Source organism: Anas platyrhynchos, chromosome 1 (assembly GCF_047663525.1).
Source record: "Anas platyrhynchos isolate ZD024472 breed Pekin duck chromosome 1, IASCAAS_PekinDuck_T2T, whole genome shotgun sequence".
In the NCBI taxonomy this organism is placed as follows: domain Eukaryota; kingdom Metazoa; phylum Chordata; class Aves; order Anseriformes; family Anatidae; genus Anas; species Anas platyrhynchos.
The window spans coordinates 204297750-204321133 of record NC_092587.1 but is presented as its reverse complement, the minus strand read 5'-3'; the positions used below and the strand labels follow the sequence as shown (position 1 = coordinate 204321133).

The 23384-nt window shown below is 43.5% G+C and overlaps 1 protein-coding gene and 1 long non-coding RNA gene across 4 annotated transcripts in view; one reads left to right on the top strand and one right to left on the bottom strand.

Moving 5' to 3' along the window:
• Window positions 1-556: 556 nt before the first annotated feature.
• On the bottom strand, window positions 557-3013 carry LOC106018451 (uncharacterized). 3 transcript variants are annotated; one of them, XR_011806584.1, is made up of 4 exons: window positions 2784-3013; window positions 1762-1941; window positions 1595-1666; window positions 557-1231 (listed from the first exon to the last, which is right to left on the bottom strand). It is a non-coding gene; the product is annotated as an uncharacterized lncRNA (long non-coding RNA). The 3 variants fall into 3 exon arrangements; XR_001192563.5 differs by lacking the exons at window positions 1762-1941; window positions 2784-3013 and adding an exon at window positions 2022-2242; XR_011806583.1 differs by lacking the exon at window positions 2784-3013 and having other exon boundaries at window positions 1762-2015.
• Window positions 2273-23384, top strand: part of ACER3 (alkaline ceramidase 3) — a 48276-nt gene continuing 27164 nt past the window's right edge. The window contains exons 1-2 of the mRNA XM_005024097.6: window positions 2273-2549; window positions 19474-19584. Coding sequence (XP_005024154.2) covers window positions 2447-2549; window positions 19474-19584 — 214 coding nt within the window. The 5' untranslated portion in view covers window positions 2273-2446. The remainder of the gene's footprint in view (window positions 2550-19473; window positions 19585-23384) is intronic.

Below are 23384 nucleotides of genomic sequence, written 5' to 3'. Positions count from 1 at the left end.
GCCATGAGGTTTAGGGTGACACAAAACAGTGTGGAAAGAGGATCCTTTGCCATGTGCAACCAGGAGGAGCCACGGGAAATTACTCCACTGGCATGTGAGGTAAATTTTTAGTGATACTGAAAATAAGGACTTTGTGAGCTCCGTGTTAGTTTCTTTACTTGTTACTTCAAAAATGAGATATTCCCTCGGTGTGTCTTACAGATTAGACAAAGAAAATATAACACCTGGACACAAGTAGGTTTGACTATCTAGTTAGAGAAAACGCATTTAGATGCAAATAACCTCAGGCTGTCACATTATATCCAGTGTGGCAATCTACACTACAAAGCATAGCTAAGCATTACAGAGGAAAAGTACTGCTTTTAATATGTATTATCGTAGCAGCTGAGACAGTGAAAGTCGTGTTTGTAGAAAATGGATTTACCTTTAAAAAACAGTTTTAGAAAGAAAAGCATGTATTATAATGGTTCGTGGCTGTCTCTTAAATGCTATCCTTCTTTGAGTGCAATAACTGAAAGGTTTGCCAGAGTTCAAAAGCAGAGATCCAAACCACAGAGTAAGTCAGAAATAAACGTTTATTAAAATGGAGAATACTACCGAAACACATCAAACAAGTAAAAATTTCCCAATGATTCAAATTAAGTGCTAGCTATACATTTGAGCTTATCTTTCTCTCTCTTACCTAGAAAAAAATAGAAAGAATAACAATCCATGTAGTTATTGCCCACCCCATAAAATCTTTCATTAATTTATCCTCCTAGTTATACAGCTAGTTTTGTGTCTGTCTTTCTTTTTCCTATTGCAATTACAAACCTTGTCATGTCCGGCATGCATATTAGATGAGAACAGAAACAAACATCAATATTTTAAATTATTTAAAACCAATTGTAACTGAATATGGTACATATTGTTTGTTCCCATTTTGTGCTCCTGCTGTGTCAGGGGGATATTTCTTTCTTCAGTTTCTGAACTGTAATTTCAAACTTTGAGTTATTTTCCTGTTAAGAGTTTTTAATCTTAATATGGTTAACCATGATAAGAAAAGATAGATCAGAGCCCTAGCAACTTCCTTACTATAAGAAACGAACATTCAAAAGTCCAAAAAGCTACTGTGCAGCAACCAGACTAGATTCCTCCTCAAAATTCACAACCAGTTTTTGCTTTTGAAACGGCTTGCTGCTCTTCCAGACCTCAATCTCAAAAGTCTGAATATGGGGAAGATAATCTGGTTCTGAAAAAAGAAAAAGACAGGTCTGCATAAAAAAAATGCACAGCGATTTTGATGATGTTTTGACAGTCTAAATATTTTATTATTGCAAACAGTAAGATTAATTTTGCTTTGAATGCTTTATATCATTACAGAAAATGTTAAACGCGTTTCTGCATGATGTTGAAAGCACTTGGATACATGTTGAACCGAAGAAGGGAGGTTACTCTTCAGGACAGATGCATGTATTGTGGAGCACTTGCATTTACACTAGGAAAGGTCAGTATTTAGACCGGAGGGTTTTTTTAGCTCACGGAAGGGGAAGCGAGAAGAAATAAAACGTGGCAAAAGGAGTTTGTGTGTTTTTATAGAATAAATTGTACTGACCAGTAGGTGTAACAACTGGGTAGATCACTCAAGGTCTGCCTGAAGCTTCTCGTTACATCTTGGGACCTTTCCCTGAAACACAAAAAGCACGCAGCGTTATCAGGCCTTCAGTTTTGCGTTTTTTTCCCCCCCCATTTCAAGACTTTCTCTTTTTAGCTTGCATTTGCCTTTGGAAATGAACTCTGCATATTCACTTCGCATATTCCTGGTGTAAGTATAGTACACGTAGTAAGAGCGAGGAACTAAATAAAGGCATCAGCTGAGAGAAAACCCCCGTGTAGTAGGCAGCGCTATAAAAAACCTCTCTGCCTCCTTCCTCCCGGCCCACGACTACGAGAAGCGCTCTCCTGTTCGTTTAAAAACAAGACACCAGCACATGACGAGCCTTTATTTTTTATAATAAAGAAGAAAACGGGGGGAAAACCACCTTTATGTCACCACAGTGACCCTGCGGGGGATGTCTGGGACTCAGAGGGGGGTGAGGAGGGAGCAGCGCAGTGAGGCCATGTCGCTGCCTGCGCCCAGCCGCCCTTTTCCCCTCAGCATTTCCCCAAATTTCCCTTTTCCACCCCAAAATTTGCCTCGCCGCCACGCTTCCCCCCTCAGAGGGCGGCTCGGCAGGCCGGTCGCCATGACAACTCCCCATTTTTCTCCCCCCTTTTTTTTTTAATTCTCGCTCCCCCCCCCCCCCCCTTCCAGCTCCGCCTTCGGCCGGGCGGGCCCAGCGGCGGCTCCCGCCCTCCAGCCGCCTTGCTCCGGGCCCTGGCCACCTTCCTTCCCCTCTTTTCCTTCCCTTCTTTTCCTTCCCTTCTCCTTTCCCCGGCTCCTCTGTGGCCTGGAGCGGTCACCGCCATGGCCCCGGCCGCTGACCGGGAGGGTTATTGGGGCCCCCCGACCTCCACCCTGGAGTGGTGCGAGGAGAACTACGCCGTCTCCTACTACATCGCCGAGTTCTGTGAGTGGCCGCCGACCCCAGCCCCGGCTTTTTCACCCTCTTATTCCCCCTCTCCTCTATCCCCACGGGTGTTTTGAGGGGTCCTCGCCCCACTCACGAAGCCCCGCTGAAGGGATTTCTCTCCCCCCCCCCCATCTTCCTCCATAGCCCCTTTAGATGGCGGGGTAGCGGTGGCCGGAGGCCCCTCAGCCAGCCGTGCTGTGTGGAAGCAGGGATTTTTTCTCTTTTCCTGACCCTTTTGCCTCAAAATATCCGTCTGAATGGTTCCTCCCACAGCTCACTGTGGTGTTTGGGCACCCGCTGTCCCAAAACTCTCCCCTTAGGCTGCGCCCCGAGCAGCGGTGGGGCAGGAGGAGGGGGAGACATCTTAGGGGTGAGGTGGGTGTTGGGGGGCTTGGTGCTGGAATAAAGTTGGTTTTACAGCACAGACCCATTTCTAGAGGGTTCCCTCTTTGGGAAATAACTCGGGGCACCGTGCCATGAGGCCACACAGCTCTGCAGGATGACACCGAAATAGTTTGGGGAGGTAGAAGGTGTCCTTGTAGCCGACAGGCGCCTTGCTCTCCACCAGTTCCTCAGGGCTGCTTTTGCTGCAGGTGGTGGGCCTTACCTGTTACAACAGCCCTGAGGAACCTCAGGAGTCCTTCAGTTTGTTGTTTTGACCTCAAACTTATGTTATGCAGGGCAGTCAGGGATTTATATGTGCGTGTATAAGCGTGCTTTAGAGAAAGAAGGAGGTTCTTCAACTCCAGGGTCATCCATCAGGGCTGCATGGCTCTTGAGACGCGGTATGTTGCGTTAGTGGGTAAGGGGTCAAGCCCTCTGTCACTGATATTTTGCCAAAAAATGCAGTGTTTTTGTGTCTTGTGACTTTAAAGGGTGTAGTAATTGTAGCACTACCACCAGGAGTTGTAGTGCTGCCACCAGGCAGACTCCCTGCCCTGCAAAACAAACCCTTCACACCTATATGGTAAGAGGCTGCTTTTGAAGCATTAAGATCCTAGGAAAAAAAATATTAAACAGGCTCTCCTCTCCTGAAGTGCTTGGAGCAGGCAATCCGAGAATGCCTCTCACATAGCTGGGATGCTTCTGCAGTGCTTTGGAAGAGCTTGGCAGGCAGGGGAGGGAAGGCTCTGGGACTCCTGGTGACAAACGCAGGGGTGAGGAACCACCAGAAATAGTTGTGAAAGAGGTTGCAGAGTGTGGGAATGGGAAAAGAGTGAAAAACGCTAGCACAAACGACATAGAAACTCAGGGGGGGAAAGGGAAGTTGGCGCGTAGTTTTATGGCTGCTCAAGAGGGAACTTCATACGCTAAAATGGGACAAAGTGGGAAGTTCTTAAATAGACTGATGCTTTTGCAGAGTATGTATTTTTGTGTTTTCCTTGTGGTGAAAAGTAGCCTGTGAGATAATCTGCATAGGGAAGAGGAAGTGCTGCTCCTTCACCCATGCGAGGATAAATTTGACTAGCATGTAAATTTGGAAATAATCTCCTGGCTGTCGGATGCGTGAACTGGTATTTTTCATCCGCTTCTGGATTATGCAGGAGAAAGAAGGTGGGATTAATGGTGGGAAGTGGAAAGGTGTGTGTTTGGAAGAAAAAGGGACCAATTATAGAAGGTCTGGTCCCTCCTGATGGTGTTAGTGTTTGGGACCACATTTTTTTTCAGCACAATTGTGCTGAAACAACTGCATATAAGAGCTGTGCTAAACTTAGAGCATTTAAATGGACCAAATTTAAAAGGCAGAACAGTAAATAAACCAGCCGTATTTTAGGGCTGGCTTAACAGCGGATGATGTCAGTGGAGAAGTCACAATGGTTTAGATCTTATTCAGCAATAATTCTGTAGCTGCACTGTGAGGGTCAGAGGAAATACGTGTTTGTTTTTTGAGGATGTGGATTCACTGTAATTAAATTAAGCCTTAGCCAGCAAAAGTGGGTTGGCAACGTGTCTTTTGTAAAGCAGCTGAAGGGTCTTTCCCAACTGATTCTGAAATACGTAATTTGAAGCTAATTATTTTAGAAGATCAGAGAGATGCTGTCCTGAAGTCTCGATGCTTCAACAGAAGAGCTGAGAGTATATTTGGGGTCTCTGTGACCCAACTGCCTTTTGTCAGTTGCTGTGCCTTTATGGCTTCATTGCTTTTAGCAAAAACTCAAATTCAGAGAGTAAACAAACCAGAAAGTACAAAAATATTTTTCTTATCTCGCTCAAAGTTCTCGTTGTGGTAATTCTTGATCTTGCTGTTGAAGATACTGCTTTAAAAACGTGCAGCTTGTGTTACTTACCTTCCAGAATAGTGAAAATCAGTTTCTGACCTCTTGCTGTCTTGATATGACCCAGTTGAGTTGGTGGCATACTTAAAATTTTTGCTTTGAATGCTTGTTGTAAATAATTTATAACAATAATCTATAAGAAATTATTGGAGGCCCAAAGCTTGAAGGGTACTGGTAGTTCCAGAACAAATACTGTGTTTTCTTTAGATCTTCTTTAGATCTCTAAAGTGTGCTGAAGAGTCAAACTGAAAGCTTGGTTAGCAAATTAAGTCTATGTGGTATTTAACATTTTGTACCAAAATTACTACGCTGTGTTCCAGAAGCCTACGTGCTGTTCTTTGCCATTCACTCCTTCAAGAATTACTAAATGGTGGCAGCTAATCGGTTGTGTGTAACCAGAGATGTGAAGGTGAGGTAACGTGGGGCAGCATTGTTTCTATAGCACTTCATATTTGCGTTCTCTCCAAACACAATGACTTATATTTACAGTCTTTTTTTTTTTTTTTTTTTTTAGTAACAAAAAAAATGCGTTTTCTTGCCTTGGGTCTGCACTTTGCCAATTTTCCTGCCTCGTGGAGGAGGATGACTAACTGCTCCGTGTCCTTCCTTAGGATATTAAAGAGGTTGAAATGGAAAATAAAACAGATGTAAAGAATTACCGTGCCAACCTGTGTTAAGCACCAAAATGACTCTCATATCCCTCACTGATGAAATTTATTGCGTGGTGGAGTAATTCACTCATCAGGGTTCCTCGGGAGCTTTGGATCGACTCCCGTGTGCTGGAGGGCACGCAGTACAGGTGCATTTGTTTTGAGCTAATCCTTTCCACCTCCCAGTGCCTGGCTGCTGAGTTACCCCAGCTTCTGTGCTCCAAATAATAAGCAAGGAAAACACCCTCCCACCTCAACAACAGGATGTGAGTCCTGCTGTTTAAGGGCAAAATCGTTACGTATTTTAGCGGGGGTGATGTTTCAGGTCAGTTTAGCCCACGTGGTGTTAAGTTTTTGGGGTCTGTTTTGATTTGAATGTCTCTGTGATAAGTATTTAATCTTTTTTTGTGTTCATCCTTCTGAGAAACATTCATCCTGTGCATGGCAACAAGTGGACGGACCCGATGTTTGTAGATTTCCATTGCTGTAAACGTGGAGAGCAGCATGATTTAAACAGATGATTTAAGCTGAAAAGAGCCCTCTGTGGTACCTAGGGGTTTGTAATCCTCACTCAAACCTGTTGCTTTTTGTTTATCGTATTTCCATAACTTTCCTTGCCTTATGGAACTCATATTTCAGGGGAAAAAAAAAGCAGATCATAAGAATCTGCCCACGTTTCTCGCCACTTCTGTTAGAGTTTCGTAAATCTTTCCTATTTCTGATCTAGTCAAGGGGTAAGATGGCTGTTATTTGTGTGGTTAGGTGGGAGAGAGACACAGCGCCGTGAGAGAACTCCCAGTGTTGTAAACAGTGACACAGAAATACCACTGTCTTTTCCGAGCAAAGTTACAAAAACAGTAGCTGAGCTGTCAACAAAGATACTTGGATCTCTGTTTCTGCATGAGGATCGTTGCTTTGGAGCTTACCAACTAGCTAAACTTACTGAAAGTTAGAAAATGTCATCAGGATTGGATGTTGACTGCCACATCCGCTGTCACCTGGGCCTCGTGGACATCCTGCTTCCTTCTCCACAGGCTTTGGAGGAAGACTGTTGAGCTAGGTACAATCCATGTGAGCCCAAATAAAAACCTGAAATAAAGCCAGCTGTGTCTGCCTTCAAGGGCTTACAAGAGCTCTGCCTGTCCTTTCAATAATAAAGTGGCAGGTGAAGGAAGAAGGGAGGATTAATTGGGTGTGATCAGCCCCGCTGCCTGGCTGCAGCTGAATTATTTAAAGACATGGTGACACTGATGATTTCTAAAGTGTGATTTAAAAGGAGACAATGCCACAGCCTCGCAGTCTGGAAGACGGAAATGGATCTGAGCGTGTAACTTCCCTGACCCAGGTGCAGGAAGCGTTTTGCCACAATTAATGTTTGAATTCTTTTGTGTCTCTTTGCCAGCTTCTAATCCATGAAGCAGCTCTACCTGTCACCCTGTGACAGCTCGACTTTCTGTTTTCACGAGAGCTTTCGGGGCCAAAAGCTTCTGGAAAGCCCAAATTTGCCCAATCACCCAGCTCTCCTTTCTCCACCACCTTATGGAAACGCTTAAAGCTCGATGGATGCAGCGGTAACACGCCGCACGTGTGTTTATCTGCTAATGGTGGCGCACTCATTAAGTGACAATAAAATTCCCGTGTATGGATTAACACCGCGTTTGATTACTCCGTAATTAGTGCTCCATACTCGGTGCTTGTACAGCTGGCAGTTGGACATCTGCCACTCCAAAGGGGAACAGAGCAGCGGCATTTCTACAATTTAATTTGGCGATGTGCAAACGAAGGCAGAGAGAGGCTTACCAACCGCACGATGTGAATTTACAGAGCATCTATTTGGAGCTCGGAATCGGGAGATTAATGCGAAATAAATCATGGTAAAGGAGCGCTGCTGACTTCTGGATGCCTTTAAAGGAGCCTTTAGTGACAGTTGTTATAGCTGAAAGACAAAAATGTCCTTAGGCTGTTTGGGATTTGTCCTTTTTTATTTTTTTTTTTGAAACTGCTATTTATGTAATGTATTTTCCATATTTACTTGAGCCTTTTGCAGAACAGTGGGGAAGATGCTTTCTAAACAAAAGCAAGATTTAATAATCGTGGCAAAACTGTGCAGAGGAACCCTGGGAGCTGTCTTCAGTCCCTGCAGCTCAGCAGTATATGGTCATTTCATCGTGCAGTGCGTGCAAGCACTGTTCATGTGGCTGTCTCCCTCTCTCACAAGCCTAAAAAAGCTCACAGAAAGCTTCACGGATCACAAAAGGTTAAGAAAATGCAAAGAGCTTTACTTTTTTATACATATTTTGAAGTAAAATTTATAATGCTAGAACCCTCTGAAAGGATTTTCAGGGCACAGCTGCCCACCTGTGATGGCTTTGAGTTAGGCTGTGTGGGCCTCGTTACTCCTGCCTCGTTAATTACAGATGGTTTTCAGCCTCAGTGAAGAAGCAAAGCTGCTGCATGAATTAAAGGTGCTCGGCTGTGCTGTGGAAGCAGTACAAAGCCAGAAGGTGTCGAGAAGAAAAAAGTTTCTGGAGAATGCTACAGCCCCGAAAAACAGAGAAACGTTGTTCTAGCATCTGTTTTCTTACGATGAGCTGATGGGAGCATCTGAAGATCCCCATACAGGCAAGAATCCCATGGGCAGCATTTAGGTTTGGGCACAGACCCCTTTTGCAACTGAAAATGCACACAGAAAATACTCAAGTTCCAAGTGCTCACTCAAAAATCCAGAGTTACTGACCAGGCTAACTTTTTTTTTTTTTTAATTAACTTAGTTCCTCTGAGGAAGCATTCTGCATACCCGCAAATCCCTGGTGGAGCAGGAGCTCAGCGTGCCTGCAGCTCAAGAGGCAGGAGCAACCCCTCTGCCTCTCATTCTCGTTGGGAGAAGCACCCTGGGTGCCCCCCAACCTCACCAGGATCCTCTCCAGCTCTTTGCCTTTCCAGCAACTGGTGACTCAACCGTTGCAGAGCTTCCTGGGGGAAATTCCAATCTTGATTTCGGAATAGAGATTAACATCCAGCAGGGAATCTGTTTCCCAGCTGTACCCTGGGGTGTTAGTTTCTTTTATTCTTTTCTCCTGTTGGTACTGGTTTTGCTGGGGAGGCATTGTTCCTTGGTTCCTTTGGGCTTATTTCCAGAACCCAGCATCCTTGGGGTGACCCAGCAATGCGTGGTGTGTGTCCCTTGAAGGATCTCCAGTGGTCTCTGTGACAGAGAGGGTATTTTCCTCTTAAACTTAGTCCAAGAAACATTGTCCTGATTCTCCTTGCGACCCAGGGGAGCCGGGGAGGAAGACAGGAGTGGGAGCTGGCTCAGCTGGGCAAGGTCCAGGTCATTAGTTTGAGACCTGACTCAACCTAATGACTCACAAGTTATAGATTTTTGACTTTTGGCTTTGAGAAATAGGATCTGCAAGTCTGGCTTCCTCGGAGCTCTGATGCTGGCCCCAAGCTCCAGCACTGAGGCTACTCGCAGGCTCTTCAGGTGTTATATGTACAGAGTTGTGCTAGACGATATTTTGCTCGTGAGTAAAAGCTGATGCCTTTATCTTTTCTCTTTTTTTTCCCCCCAAGTCCTCTTTGCAGCTGTGGAAATGACCCATGCGAGCACAGAGAACAAAAACCCCACAGTGCACTGAGCAGTGCGTGCATAAACAGCCTGGAGAAGCAAATTCTTCCCTTTAAACTTTGGATTTGCTCTCAGAAGCTCAAAAAGAGAACAGAAGCAAAGCGCTGCTGTTTGCAGCCCCTGGCACCTGCAGGTCTGCCCCCTGCAGCTGGGTGCAGCTGATGCCATCTCCATAAAGCTGCAGCAAGCTGCCGTCAGGTGAAAATTCCTGCTTTTCCTGGGAAGCAGCAGGGTGAAAACCAGCCGAGCTTCACCAGTTTGTATCCCTCGTCCCTTTTTCCAACTGGTGAGTGGAGTTGCTGAGAAGAATCAGCTCCGTTGACTCGTGGAGATGCCTTGGGAGGTAGCAGAGAAGTGCGCCGGGGTGGTGAAATCATACAGCAGCTGTTGTTTGCCTTCACTTCAACAAGCTGCCACGGCTTGGTGATCTGCGGTAGCGCTGTTGTTTTCCTCCCAGGCATTTGGGACTTGGTGGCTGTTAAATCTTTCAAGACCCATGTTTTAGCGTTGTCTGTCCAACATCAGCCTGGTATTTGAATGCTAAAACTGCGTCCATCCTGATTTAACTTTCCTTGTTTTCCTTCTTTCTCTGTTTTAGGCTGTAGAGGAATGTTTCCTAGTTCCTTTTCTTAAACGTATCCCATTCCAAGCTCTTAAATTCTTGCCTTAAAACTCTTCTGTGCTGATCTCCATATGACTTCTGTGTTAATTTCTCTTCTGCCCTCTGAAAGCTTCCTCTGGCAGTCTTCAGGCTGTCATTTGTGCTGAGGTCTCATTCATTTTGTTTGGTTTTCAACTGTTTCACATCCTTAACGCGCCAAAACTTTTTGTGGGCCTGAATGCTCACCACCCCGGGAATGAACTGGAGCTGGTGTAGGTAAAAAGAGGGTTGCCTGAAGCTTGAACCTTCAATGTCCTGTGTACCTCTTCCTGTATTTGCTTTAGATCGTGAGATACTTCAAGATCTGAACTTGGATCTTGCTGTTCTTGTGGAGGAGCTTCATTTGCACGTAGATAAATAGCTTTTGCTGATGTTTGAAGGCTAGTAGGCAGCTGCTGTTATTTTATTCTTTTCATTTTTCAAGTGAGAACCTGGATGTTGTCTCAAAATGACAGCTGGGCAGTGAAAAATAGAGTTGGAATTAGAAATAGTTCAAGTCCTGGGTTAGTGAGTTAGGTACAGCTGAAAGTCCTTGCTAGGTCTTGGTGTTAATTGGGAAAGGTGATGCAGGCTTCACAGGTGGCACAAAGAAGAGGAGTGCATGTGTAAAAGAGACAAAGTTGGGTATTTGGGCCTGAAGGAGGAGAGTTAAAGCCATTTCTGAGGTCAGATCCCTTTTTGTTTTGAATCATACATTGTGGTAAGTGCTGGGATTTTTAATTTGAGGCAGCCCTGTGAAAAATTAACGTGAAGATGAGAATTCTCCTGGTTTACTGGTGAGAGAGGGAGTGCCACCAACCGGTGCTGTGAAGGCTGCTGTGCACTGGTTTCATCATCTTGATGTGCTCTTTTTTTTACCCACTTTGTCACCTACCATTTTCTTCTTAATTCTCCACCATCCATCCGGGGCAAAATGCAGAAGAATTGCGTGAAAAACCAGCAGGAGAGACTTCGGTCATGCAGAGCACCCAGGGGAAATCCACAGCAGCAGGAAGAAAAGAAGGAAAGGAAGAGGATTTGGATTTTGAAGCAAGGCTGCTTAAATTAAAGCTACAACTGGCTGGCAAAGAGCACTAATCCGAGTTGTTCTCTGCCACTCATCGTTCAGGGAGCAGCTACGGTGCCTCCAGGCGCTGAAGGGTGAGGACAGACAGATGCCAGCTGCCAAGAGCTGTGTTTTCTGCTCCGGGCAGAGCCCCAGGATTGGAGGAACCGGTGCAGACCCTGGACATGGATTTGGGAGGCTGAAACCAGCACGGTAGGAGAAAAGTGAAGAGGAGGGAATCAAGCCTGATGGAAATGCCATGGATGATACCTGTAACATATCGGTCTCTGATTTTAGGACTGGCTCAAGAGCAAGCCTGCTCTTCTTCCTTGTCTCCTTCCTGCTTGACATCTGCAGCCTGGCTTAAAATAACATTTAAGAGACGTTTTGTTTCCCACTCAAGGCTGTAATAGCAGCAAATCTGCCCTTCAGCAATGAGCTTATTGCATGTAATGCTCTGACTTTACATCATCTCAGCCTAATCGCTCCTGACTTTGATTGCGTTTTCCAGCTGTAAGCACTTGCTTTTGGTGCACTTCGTAGATTGATTTTTTTATTAGATGATGTGTCTGTGTTGACTGTTTTAACTTCAGATTTACTGGCAAAATCCTTCCAGGTGTACCTCAGCCTAATTGGTCTGCTCGCTGTCGTCTCAGGTGCACATTTCCCAGGGAAATTCTGTTCTCTTTTCCACGAGGCTTCCCATGTTCCAGGAAAGCAACATTCAGAGGTGACAGGATGGCACAGCGGCTTATTGGGATGCAAATTTATTTCTTGTAGACTACTTATCTGTGGGTATCTTGGATTGGAAAGGAAAATATACTGTAAAGGAGGTTTGCATCACCCTGTACGTCCAGGTTTCTTCTTGCAAACTCCAAAAATGACCAAGGGTAGATTTTGGTGATCTGGTTTTCTCAAATACAGTTACATTTAGTGAAGTGGTCCCTTCAAAACCCCCAAAACACTTATTAGGGCTTCAGAATACCCTGTGCTTGTGGCAGGCCTAGGTGGCATTGCCATCATTACAGCCGTAGTAAGACAATTAGCAGAGCTGGGCTTTGAGAAGCGTGGCTATTCTGATTTAGCTCTAGTAGCTGTCTTTATTCCACACCTCAGAACATTCTCCTTGCAGTTGCATTCCTAATTTTCTGGTAGACTTCACAGTTGGTCCCCCACGTTTTGTCCTCTGCCCTCCAAAGCTGTTCTTGACCCCCTTCTGAGGAACAGAAGGACCATCTCATGCAGATCTCGGACTGGTGTCATGAAGGGCTTCAAGCGAACCCCTCAAAAAAAGAAAAATCAGTCATCCTTCCTCAGAAAAATCACCGTTCAGGTTCTTGGTTGTCAGACACTTTTCCTTCGTTTTGCAATAAAATTCCAGGAGAAGGAGGACTCTGTTATGCTACACGTTGTAAGAACTGCTCATAACAATGTTGTTTCTGGAAAGTGTACAGTCCTTACTCTTTCAGACCCTTCACTCTAAAACTTAACCACATCACCTCTTGTAAATTAACTCATTTTTATTGTGGCAGGTGAGGATGGTCTAGTGGCCAGAGAAACACTTTGGTGCTTGAAAGTCCTGGCTTTGGTTTTGGGGAGGCTTCTTTGGGGTTCAGGCACCCTCTTTTAACCCATCTTCCTCTTGCAGGGGTGTTGAGGATAAGCAGAAACCAAGCAGGTTTGAGGATAACAGAAACCAAACAGGTGATGGATCTGTTTTAGATTTGAGAGGGAAAACCGAAAACTTCTTAGCCCAGCAATGAATGTTTCAACGTTTGAGTTGAAATCTGTGTTCTGAACTCGAATATTGTACTTATGGGATTGCACAGATGCTGGATTCTGGTGAAGAAATGCACGGACTTGTAAGATTTCCTTTTGTGTAGCATTAACTGGCATGCATTTGTTTTATTTTTAGTATAACATCCGTGAGAAGCAAGGTGGGTGCCGGGCCAATTAGAGCCTAATTTTCTGCACTACACGGCAGCGAAGCACTTGGCAGAGAGGTGAGGGGAAAGGAAAGGATGGCTTGATTGTAACCCAGGGCGATCCCGAAGCAGTTTAATAACAAGTGCTTTTGTAAGCCCTGCATACCAAAGAGAGGCTTGTGCCTTAGAAAATCCACCCACGCTTCACAGGTTTGAACCGAGCGTTCTCCTGCGTGCGGTGTTAGTCAGGGGCGTTGAGAGCTTTTTCTCCTAATTACCTCCCGCACTCTGATTGCTGTGAAGAGCACAAATGTAACACAAAATGCCGTGATCGGGGTAAAGAAGTCTGCGAAAATATTGGCTGAACGGGCCCGGTGAATGCCAGGGGGGCGAATTGTGGGGCAGGAAGCGTGGAAGGCCATAAATCAGGATGTGTTGCTTGACCCAGCATGTTGGAACCGCTCGGAAATGAGCACGGCGAATAAAAATCAAATTGCCTTGTTAATAATTAATCACTTTTTTCCCCCTAAAATTACCTTGTTGCCTCTCCCCAAGCCACTAAATCACTGAAATGCTTCACCTGGGCACGTTTTGTCTGGAAGGCTGCCAGCCTACATCCACGTATCCTGAAGAAATGGAGACCTAGTAAGGGGGAAGCAGCCTAGGAGACCTCAAAGCACAGGTTCTCGGTGCTGCATTCATGGAATCAGAGAATATCCCGAACTGGAAGGGACCTACAAGGATCATCCAACTCCTGGACTTCAACTGCATCTGCTTCATCTTCATCTACAGCCTTGTGGCGTGTTGTCCAGGCTCGTTTGAAACTGCTCCAGGACTTCTTTTGGGGAGAAAACCTGGTTTCCAAATAAACTCAGCTTCTGGGTGTTCCACCTGAATTTCCCTTTTCCTCGTCAATGCTGACTAAAAGGCTCTTTTTTAGTAATACAAATGTGTTTTTTTTTTCAATCTCTGCACCCTGTAAACCTGCTGACTTCTGTGTCCCTTGCTTGTAGCTGCTGCCTGGCCAGCATTTAGGTAGCTGTTTTCTCTTCTCCAAATCTTTCTTTTCCTTTGTAGTGCTCTGTGTTGCTCTTATCTGAAGCCCTCTGGCTTCTCCCCACTGTATTTTCTCCCGGTGGTATGCCAAGAGGGATTTCACATTGCCAAGGTCTATACACAGCTGGGTTAATACAGTGTTCTTCTGTGATGTGCTTACACTATCACATTTTCCTATTGTGTTTTGTCTTCCTACAGAGCTCACTGTTACAATTCTGGTGATTTATACAAAAATTGATTTTTAGATTTCTATTTTTTTAAACACTTAGGGACATACGGTCTCTCTGATAACCCCTTAGTTTGAGTTGTTATTTATCTGTCCCTGTTTTTATGGTTCTTCAGGAAGTTTTCATGCGTAGTAATTGCCTCGCTGTTTCCTCAGGTGGTGTTTTCTCATTTTGTTGTTCGAGACGGGGCGGCTAACACAAGCTGCAACTTCAGTTAAGGGCCAGGTAAACGAAATCAAGGCTTGCTTAGGGTTTGGTAAGGAGACCAGAGGAATTACAAGAGGCAGGAATCAGATCTCATCACTTAAAAGCATTCCCTGCTTCCCTTTTTTCTTTTAAGGGTAGATCTGCGAAGCTGACATCGATCTCACGCGCATCATGCAGCAGGGAGCTCGGTAATCACCTCCTGGCAAAGCTCCCGTCGGGATGACTCGTCTTTCTCCCCTCGAGGCCCTTTAGAAATATCAAATAGAGACGGGAGATTCATTTCCTGACCCTCCAAAGCGCGGTTATTGTGGATTTGGAAGAGGCAGATATTAAAAAAGGCTGGTGGAGGTGAAGATTTGAATCTCATTTCCCAAAACCTTTCTGTCTTGTTGCTTCCTGGTGCTCAGGGCCCCAGGACTGCTCTTTTTGTGCCGTTCTTTTGCTGATATTCTCTGAGCGTGCTCATCTTTGGTTTCGTATCCCTGGAGATCCTTCCACAAGAAGTCTTCTTTAAGAGAAGGTATTCCCATGGTAGGTGGTCGCCTACACGCCCACACCAGCATATTGCTTCCCAAGCTCTTTACGTCTGGTAAACCCTGCAATTTGCACCAGAGCTGCCAGAGATGATGCCAGAAACACGAGCTGTGACAGAGAGCTTGCATCTGAAATCCTCTAGAAGGATGATTCAAGTTCTGCGTGTGTCATGAAACCATCTGACAGGCTTTGTTTGTTAACACCAGTTCGTTTTTTTCATACAGGGATGGAAAAAGGGAAAGCTCCAGGAGCCAGGTAGTGCCCTAAAACTGACTGTGCCGTGCCTTGTGACTCACGTGCAATGGAACAGACTTTATCAGCCTCAAAATCTCATTTAATTTGTAATTACAAGGGGACGCTTTGGCTTTATAGGAGCTTAGGTGTCTATCTTTTAGGAATTAGCAGCCCCTGTCCTCTCCTGTGTTTCACCGTGAGCTGCAGTTGTCTGTAAGGGTAGGCTGAAAGCCTGTGATTAATATCATCAGTATAAGTTCTGATCTTAAATGAGCTTTTAATATATAGCCAGCTTTTTAAACTGGAAAAAAATAATAATAATTCTTTGCTGTCTGGAGGTAACAGTTATTTCTGTTGGGGTTTGGGTCTTGTAGAAACCATACAGAAATCCAAAGTGTGAGAGTGAGCAAGAGACTGAAAACACTTTTATGTTTGAAAAGGTCAATGCCAGTTCATAAAACTGGACAGGAGGAAGGATCTCTGTCAGGGTTTTGGCTGGGATCAAGGTAATTTTCTCCGTAAGGGCTCACACAGTGCGGTGTTTGGGATTTGGGATGAGAATAACACTGATAACACACCAACTTTTGGCTGTCACAGAGCAGGAGGTGATAATTTTTCTGCTGCTTTTAAATACCACTTTTCCTCCTTTGCTGAAAACATCTCCTGTATCCTAGCTCCATGTGCAGTGCTCCTGATGCTTCTACATCCTGCAAGGTATTTTCTTTATGACCACCTTCTGTTATTACTTGATGTATCTACAACGTAGCTTGTTTTATCCTTTTGACTTCTCATCCAAATTTATTGCAGAAATGACTTATAATGTAGAAGTGACTACATATTGGGGGAAAATAGGTTATAAAACTAGGGTCCTTCAAATTTGTGTACTCCAGCTCCATGAAGCTTTTCAGATGAGAATAAGTAATATTTTGTGCCCATGTTAGCTTTTAAATACTGTTTCCTCTCCAAGTTTTTGCTTATAATTTTGGACTGTGATGTGATTTCAGTCCTTGTACAGATCTCTGTGCATTTATGGTACTGTATATATATATTTTTTAAGACCTGAGGATGATTGAATGAACATGCATAGTAAAACAAAACAAAAAGCTTGGTGTTTTTTACTCTTGCGTTGGTATCACGGCATGCAGGTGTGTGAAACACAGATACAGCTCTACTCCACATTTATTAAAGGTTAGTTTATTTCTTCCTTTGTCAGTATTTCTTTAGTTCAAACAGCTCCCGTGGATCCTTGGCATTTATCCATGGTATGTTTGCAGAGCACAGTTTCATTCCCTCCAGGCTTTGTTGGGCGAGGGGAGCGAGCTAAACCGTTTTTGTCCCTTCCCATACTGTAGGTTCCCACCTTATCCTCGCAGCTGAGTGATGCTCCTGACATAATTTTCCATTTATTGGTAAAAACAGAACATCATTTTCCACTGCTGGCTTTCGTGAAGACTTTGCTATTTCCCTGCCTATCCTGGAAGTAAATTTGAGGGTGCCTTTTAGGCGCCTTAAATTTTAGGTGCCTTCCAGTGATGGCTTATGGTTGTCACCGTACAGTCTTTGTTCTCTTTTCTGCCTCTTCAAATAAATCAATCCAATGTTTGGAATAAGGATTCACCTTCATATGGCAAGGCATGTTCTCGGTCACAATATTTCAAGTACTGGTCCAGTACCCAAGGAATCCAGTACTGAAATGTAAGAATTCAGTACAGAGTTAAGCCCAAAGCCAGCTCTTTTGTCAGCTCTTTTTTTCCCCATTTTCAACTTCCATATCCATTTCCTTCAAAGCTTGTTTCATGTCCTTGTTCGCTAATTAACTTGGGAGTAATAGGGCTGCAGTTACTTGTGTGGCCTTTTCCTTCTTTCTTGGTGTTGTTTGCTAATCTCTGGGCATGTCTCGCTGCCGTTTTTGATGGAATTAGTTAAGAAATTTTTAAAAATCCCCTTTAATTTGAGCTATTCTGTGAGGATAATCCTGCAAAGACTATCAGGACTTCTAGGAAATCTGCACTCCGGGGGACCTTAGGTTTAACAGCGGCCTTGTAATTTTTCTTCTTGAAAGAAGTAATTTTCCTAGCAGTATGCCCGAGTACTTCATTCATTGTTCTCCTACCCCCAATTCCTTTATTTAAAATTAAAAAAAAAAAAAAGCCCAGTTTTCAATAACTGTTTTGCAAATAGGCATGCCTAATCCGTGCTGCAAACGGACTGAACAATACGGGCCAGAAAGCGCCGAGAAGGAGCGGCAGGGATTTACAGCTACATTAGGCCCCCGGTATTTCCTCTCCCAGCAAGATGCTCCTAGATTAAATGCTCATAAATTTCCCGTAATTTAACCTAATTACAGCTTTGCAGGAAGTGTCAAGACCTTTGCTTTCCTACGGAGGCATCTCTTTGCTGCGTTCCTGTGTCCGTTTAGGCTTGTTAGCCTGCTGCAGATCTCCGTGGCTGTCACGTGCCTTCCCTCCCACCCAGGGACAAGCAGCGCGGGATTTCTTTTGTTCGGCGCTTGCAGGTTTGGGTTTTTGCCAGCTTTTTGCCCGTTGCGTAATAAAACAACCTAAAACAATGATGTTTATGTGATGTCTAATAAGATCTCCGTGAAATGGGTGCGTTTGAGAGCTCCTCCTGAAAGCAACAGACTTGCTGCCTGGTCTGGGTGTAGCCTTTACTTTGTTTTTTAAGATTTTTAAGATTAAAACGTCATTTTAATGATGTTTTTGTGTGGTTTATGGGAGGAGGCGGCGATGGACCCTGGTTTGCAGCAGCTTTCTGCCAAGCCTGGTCTCTGGAGAGAGCAAATCCCTGCCCATTGCATCCCTGCAGGAACGCTGCAAGAGGTTAATGCTTCCCCCAAGAAACAAGGCACGAAAAACCTCTGGGTTGGTACAAACCTGAACATATTTACAGAGCTGGTTTGATTTCAGCTGGGTTTCTGTTCTGTGGGGGAACCTCCCTGTGGAGCTGCCCTGAGGAATGACATCTCCGGCGTGGTTGTCATAAGTTGGTGAGGCTCGTGGTTGTGCAGGAGGTGATGTTAAATCAGTAAAGAAGGGTTCGTGTTGGATGGGATGCTTATCTGGTCAAGAAGAGTATCTCAAACTGAGATTTGGATTTAATTTGTTGGATCTACAAAGCTAACTTATTAAGGCTGACTGGGTGGGCTTCTTACCATGGGTCCTGAAATAACCACTTCTGCCAGGGGTTAAATTTCCTGTAAACCTGTAAAATAGGGATTTCTGTTCCCAGAGATGCTGGGAACATACCTTGGGGTTTTGTGATCGTAGTCTGGCAGTTACCACTTCTCTCTGGTATGGATCTTGGAGGGTAGATCTGAAAAGCAGGTGCTTGGATGTGCTCAGACGCGGTCTGCTCACTCTCATTCTGTGTTTTACATGCTTCCAGGAGTTTCTGCCAAACAAAAAAGGCAGAAATAATTGTTCTTGGCCTCTCTGTATCCTCATGTATCGTACTTGTCATGGAGATATTTGGAAATCAGAGTTAAAACTTTAACTGTATATATTTAACTGATGGCATGTGAAAATTTGCAGCTTAATTAATGTAAATGGTGTTCTGCCTTTTTCTATACCAGCTCTTTCTCAAATTGCACGTCATCTCATTCCCGTTACAAAGCTTTTATTCTCAAAATTAGGATTTGTGGTTGGGCACAGAGGTTGAATCTCCGTCCCTTCTGCTCAGAAATTTACATTTCCTTTTGCCTCACTTGCATTTCTTACCATTTCATTGCGCTTTTGTGATGGCCACGACAGTTTGAAAACCTGTCAGAGTGGGAGAGTGGTCTTGAAATGAGAAAACAAGAGGAAAGAAAGGTTTCTTTGTCTTTCCCGGTGCTGGAAGCATCATCCTACCCTCTGGTATTGGAGCTCTTGATGAGCTTTGGCACTTGCCTGCCATGCTGAGCATTAGGGACTGCTTTTTGCTGGTCCTTATCATGCCCTCTTGCAGTCCATGATCTTGCGTGATCTGTGATGCAGCTCAACCTCAGGTTTGTTCTGTGTGCTCTGGGAAGACCGAAGAGCTTTTGTTGAGGAACGGGTCACTTTGTGACCTTAAAGCATCTTGAAAGTGGTGTGGAGGAGAGAGCTAAGGGAAGGAAAACCATTGAAAACCATATTTGGGGCTGTCATATCCTTAAGGAGCTGGGTTTTAATTCATGTGCTGTTCGATCAGGGTAACCCTACCACCATCTAAGCCAACCTTTCCAGTTAATTTATTTTTTTTATTGCTCTCCAAACGTGTAAAAGGACAAAAGAGAACCATTTAGCCTTCAAATAGTTAACCACGTTGTACCAACATTTAACCACGTGTTACATATGAAAGCAGAAGACAGTTTCAAAAAGGGGCAGCGTTCTGGATGGGAACTGTAGAAGCAGCCTTTAATGAATGAACGTAGCTGTGCTTATTTAAAATGCCCGGTACCCAGTTCTAAACCTCTGCTTTTTGTTTCTGTCCTACAGGGAACACAGTGAGTAACCTGATTTTCATTCTACCTCCAATCTATGGTGCGATTCAGACCTATAAAGATGGCCTTGAAAAACGGTATTTAGCTGCCTATTTGTGTCTTACAGGTATGTGTAACACTTAATTTGCTCTTTCATTCTAAAGAGAACCCAGATGTGCAATGAACAGTATCTGAATGTGAATGAATCGAGTACTAGAATCCAAATACTACGTGTGGAAACTTTAACGGTATAATAAAATTGAGGTTTGTGTTAACAGGGAAGTGGCATTTGTTGGAGAGGGATGAAGTTAGAGTTCACTAAATAACTTCATGAGGTTTTAAAGTGATCCGTTTCTGGCATCTGTGCCCTCTGATGGTTTACAGAGGGTATGTGGTCCTGCTTTCAAGCAGTTTAATGCTGTATTAGTGTGGGTTTTAACACTTCTGTGGGAAAGTAATACAACAAATGGGAAAGATCTTAGAGGAATTGGAGAGGCATTCTTTCATGAGTTGGAATTTGTGTTCAGTTCTTTGGCACATACCACCCAACAACCTGACTGCCATCGTATTTAGGAAGCTTTGCAGGGATGGAAGAACAACCTGACATTGTGAACTGCTTTCTAAAATGGCAAAATACAGAAAAGAAACATCTCCCTTTAGAATCTCACTCATATAACTTAAAATCATGTTCCTTATGTGGAAAGGAGGTGTTTTAAGATGATTCAGACTTGGCAGTTGGTCTCGAGAAGTGGATTTCACAGAATTTGTGTTTCACGGGATTTCTGTGTTTGCTGTAGCTCCCGTCTTTGGGGAAGCAATCTCCTTCAGTCTTCTCAGTGGTGAGAGACTGGTTTACTGTAAATGTTACTTCTACGACTGGCATACCCATGTATTTTGATAAAACACTGCTGAAAAGCAGATACTCATATGCTAAACATACTCTTGGTGCCAATGAAGCTGTAACATACGCTAGGTACAGCTTCAGGGTTTTTTCAGTTTCTTGGAGACCCAGCTCAGCTTTGATAATAAAAAAAATAATAATAAAGAAAAGCAGCAGCAATGTACAGCCGTGGAAGTTTCTGAACACTTTCCAAATGGCCATTTGTAGGCGTTTTATGGTTATTCATTTTTGTCCCAGTATAAAATAGTTTGGTAGAAGGAATTTCTGAGGGTCAAAGTTTCCTTCTTAAAAGACATTATGAAACTAAGCACTTGCTGAAGTTGACTTTTCCCTTATTCTTGAACCAAAGTATCCTATACTACCATTTTTTTTTTAAACTGAAAAATGGAAAAAATACCTGCATTTCAGTCTCAGTATTTACCATAAATAGTGGCTGCCTCCACCAGTAATGCTTTGTGATGGGTAAAATATGCCAGTATTTGAACAGAATATCAGGATGTCACACCAAGATTGCCAGAAGGATTTCCAGCCCTCAATGGGCTTCTTGTGTACTATTTAATGTGACTGTTTAAAAGAAGTCTGTCTTTGTTTATGATACATAATTTTTTAAACATTTTTTGTACTGTTCTTGGTTTTTGGGAAGGGGAGCTCAGCATCCAGACTTGGTAGCAGTGCTGAAGGGCAGTCCTGAGCTCCAGCTGAGCTCTGCTCCTCTTTAGCTGGGCAGAAGCCTTTGGCTCCTGTCCGTAGTGATAATGAAAGTCAAGCCATACGAGCATTTCTTGTCTTGGGACCTAACGTTTCAGGTCAGTCTTCAAAACGTTTCTCTTCTGTTTTGTCTCCACTTCAGTGGAATGTTTTACAGCAGTTAAAAAAAAAAAAAAAAAAAAAAACGGGATGTAGGCAGCTTTATCACTTCTTAGTGAAAAAACAGGAACAGGATAGGATGCTTTGAAATCACAAACCTCTTAACATGTGTTCTACTATCGAATAAAGCAGTAAATGAGTAGCTAAATAGAATTTTAAATATAGTTGAAACGTGCCAAGACCGTTAGCATTCTCTGCATGTGAATGAGTGAGAAGAGAGGGTAAGTGTACAGAAATACATTTTTCTGAGAAAATGCAAGAGAATGCTTTTTCCTTACAACAATTTCATTTAACAGATTTCACTCTGTGTAAGTAATTTCTTACAAAGAAATAGACTGAATCCATAAAGGAACAGTGAATTTAGCACAAAACTGCTGATTTCACTTCAGGCACCATACTTCGTTAAAAGACCACAGAGTAGAACTGCTAACTAGCTAATAACATCAGTGGGTTGTTCTGTTAAAGCAGAAAGTCTTCCACGATTCTGCTACGAAGATGGAGGTGGACACTTTAGTTAGGTTTTAACAACTTTGATTACTGAGATTTTACAAGAAGTTGAGGCAGCTGTCAAAGCGGCCGCTGCAATTCCATCTGTTGGCGTTTGAGAACATAAGACATGTTGTTTCTAGACATTGTTGTGATCCAAATCAGCTGTTTCATTTGGATGCATCCAGACATTTAGCTGATTGTCAGCTCCTTTGTGTTTTAGCACGCTGTGCTCAGTGCTTCACTTCATACCCTACAATTTTCCTCTTTGAACCGAGTGCCTATTGAATTAGGAGGGCACTGTTTGTTTCACGTACGTGCTAAGATCCCAAGCTGGCAGGACGAGAAGGGGGATTTCTAAGTAACTATTTAAATGAATTCCTTGTTCATTCTGGTGCCAAGGCTGAGTTGTGCTTTTCAGCAAGTTCTTTGAGATCCAGCACGCTGTTCCCAGCCCTCGTTTCTGCTGCGCTTCAGCTCAAAGGGCATATTGTCAGTGAACTCAGCACAAGCTGGATCAGATTTTTAAGCTTTGGAGAACTATAGAAAATAACCAAGCTAAAATTACTAAGAATAACCTTAAGCAATTACTTTAGCATTTTGCATCTCACAAAGCAGGTAGGACAAATCAGACTGTTGCTGCCTCAAAGTATGTGCAGATATTTGGGATTTTGGTGCTGTGGCATTTTAGCAGGTTCCACCTTTGTGGTTCCCAAATGGTTTATATTCTACAAGGGTCTTAATTTGAATATATTTGTATTTATTTCTGAACTTTATTTCCATTGAAATTCTGTATCTGCAAGATGAGTTGTTAGAAGTCCTTCACCCGAAATTAATTCCCTTATTGTTACCTAAGAGCCAAAGAGGAGGTGCACAAGCCATGTCAGTGTTTGTAAATCAGACGTGCTCAGGGACATTCCTGAGTGCTGAAGCCAAGCAGCATGGAACAGCCCATGTCTGTTCATTTTAGCCTCCCAGACGAGGTGACCGTGTACAAATTCACTGTCAGGGTTCCTCTGGCTGCTGGATGGTGCCTGGGAGCTGCTCAGGGTCACTCCTGTCTCTTAGGCTGTGGAGGGGAAATCATTTTTAAGTGTTGAAAACAAAATAATTCAATAAAAATAATTCATTTAACTCTGCTTTTTCTTCTTGTTTCATTCTTCGGCTGTTCACGGTGCAGCATGTTGCTCCTCTTTAGTTCAGCTCCATTATTTTAAGAAACTGTATTTGGGTTTCAGCTCCAGATTCAGTCAGCTCTGTGTAGTTATGATATCTAGTACACGTGTAGATAGCAAAATAAATGTGTTTGTACGTGGAGCCTGCCCTTAACATCCACCCTGCCCTTAATAATGTTTAGTGTAGGACCTGTACAGCTTAAATTCACATCTATGAAATCCTAACAAACTGATTTTTCTATAAAGGCTTAGGCTTGTGATAAAAAATTCTGAATGCTGATGGACAGTCTTATATCAAAAATGAATGACAGTTAATTAAGACACCTTTAATTCTTCCTCAAACGACTGAAAATTTAAGATTTATTAAGGTCACTCTCAGATTCAAATCCTGAGAGTTTACTTGGTGTGTATCTGGAGTTGGATCTCAGGCATAAGTATTTCTAGTATGGTTATTGCCTTGAAATCTCGGTGTTTTGAGCACAGTAAAATAAATACGCA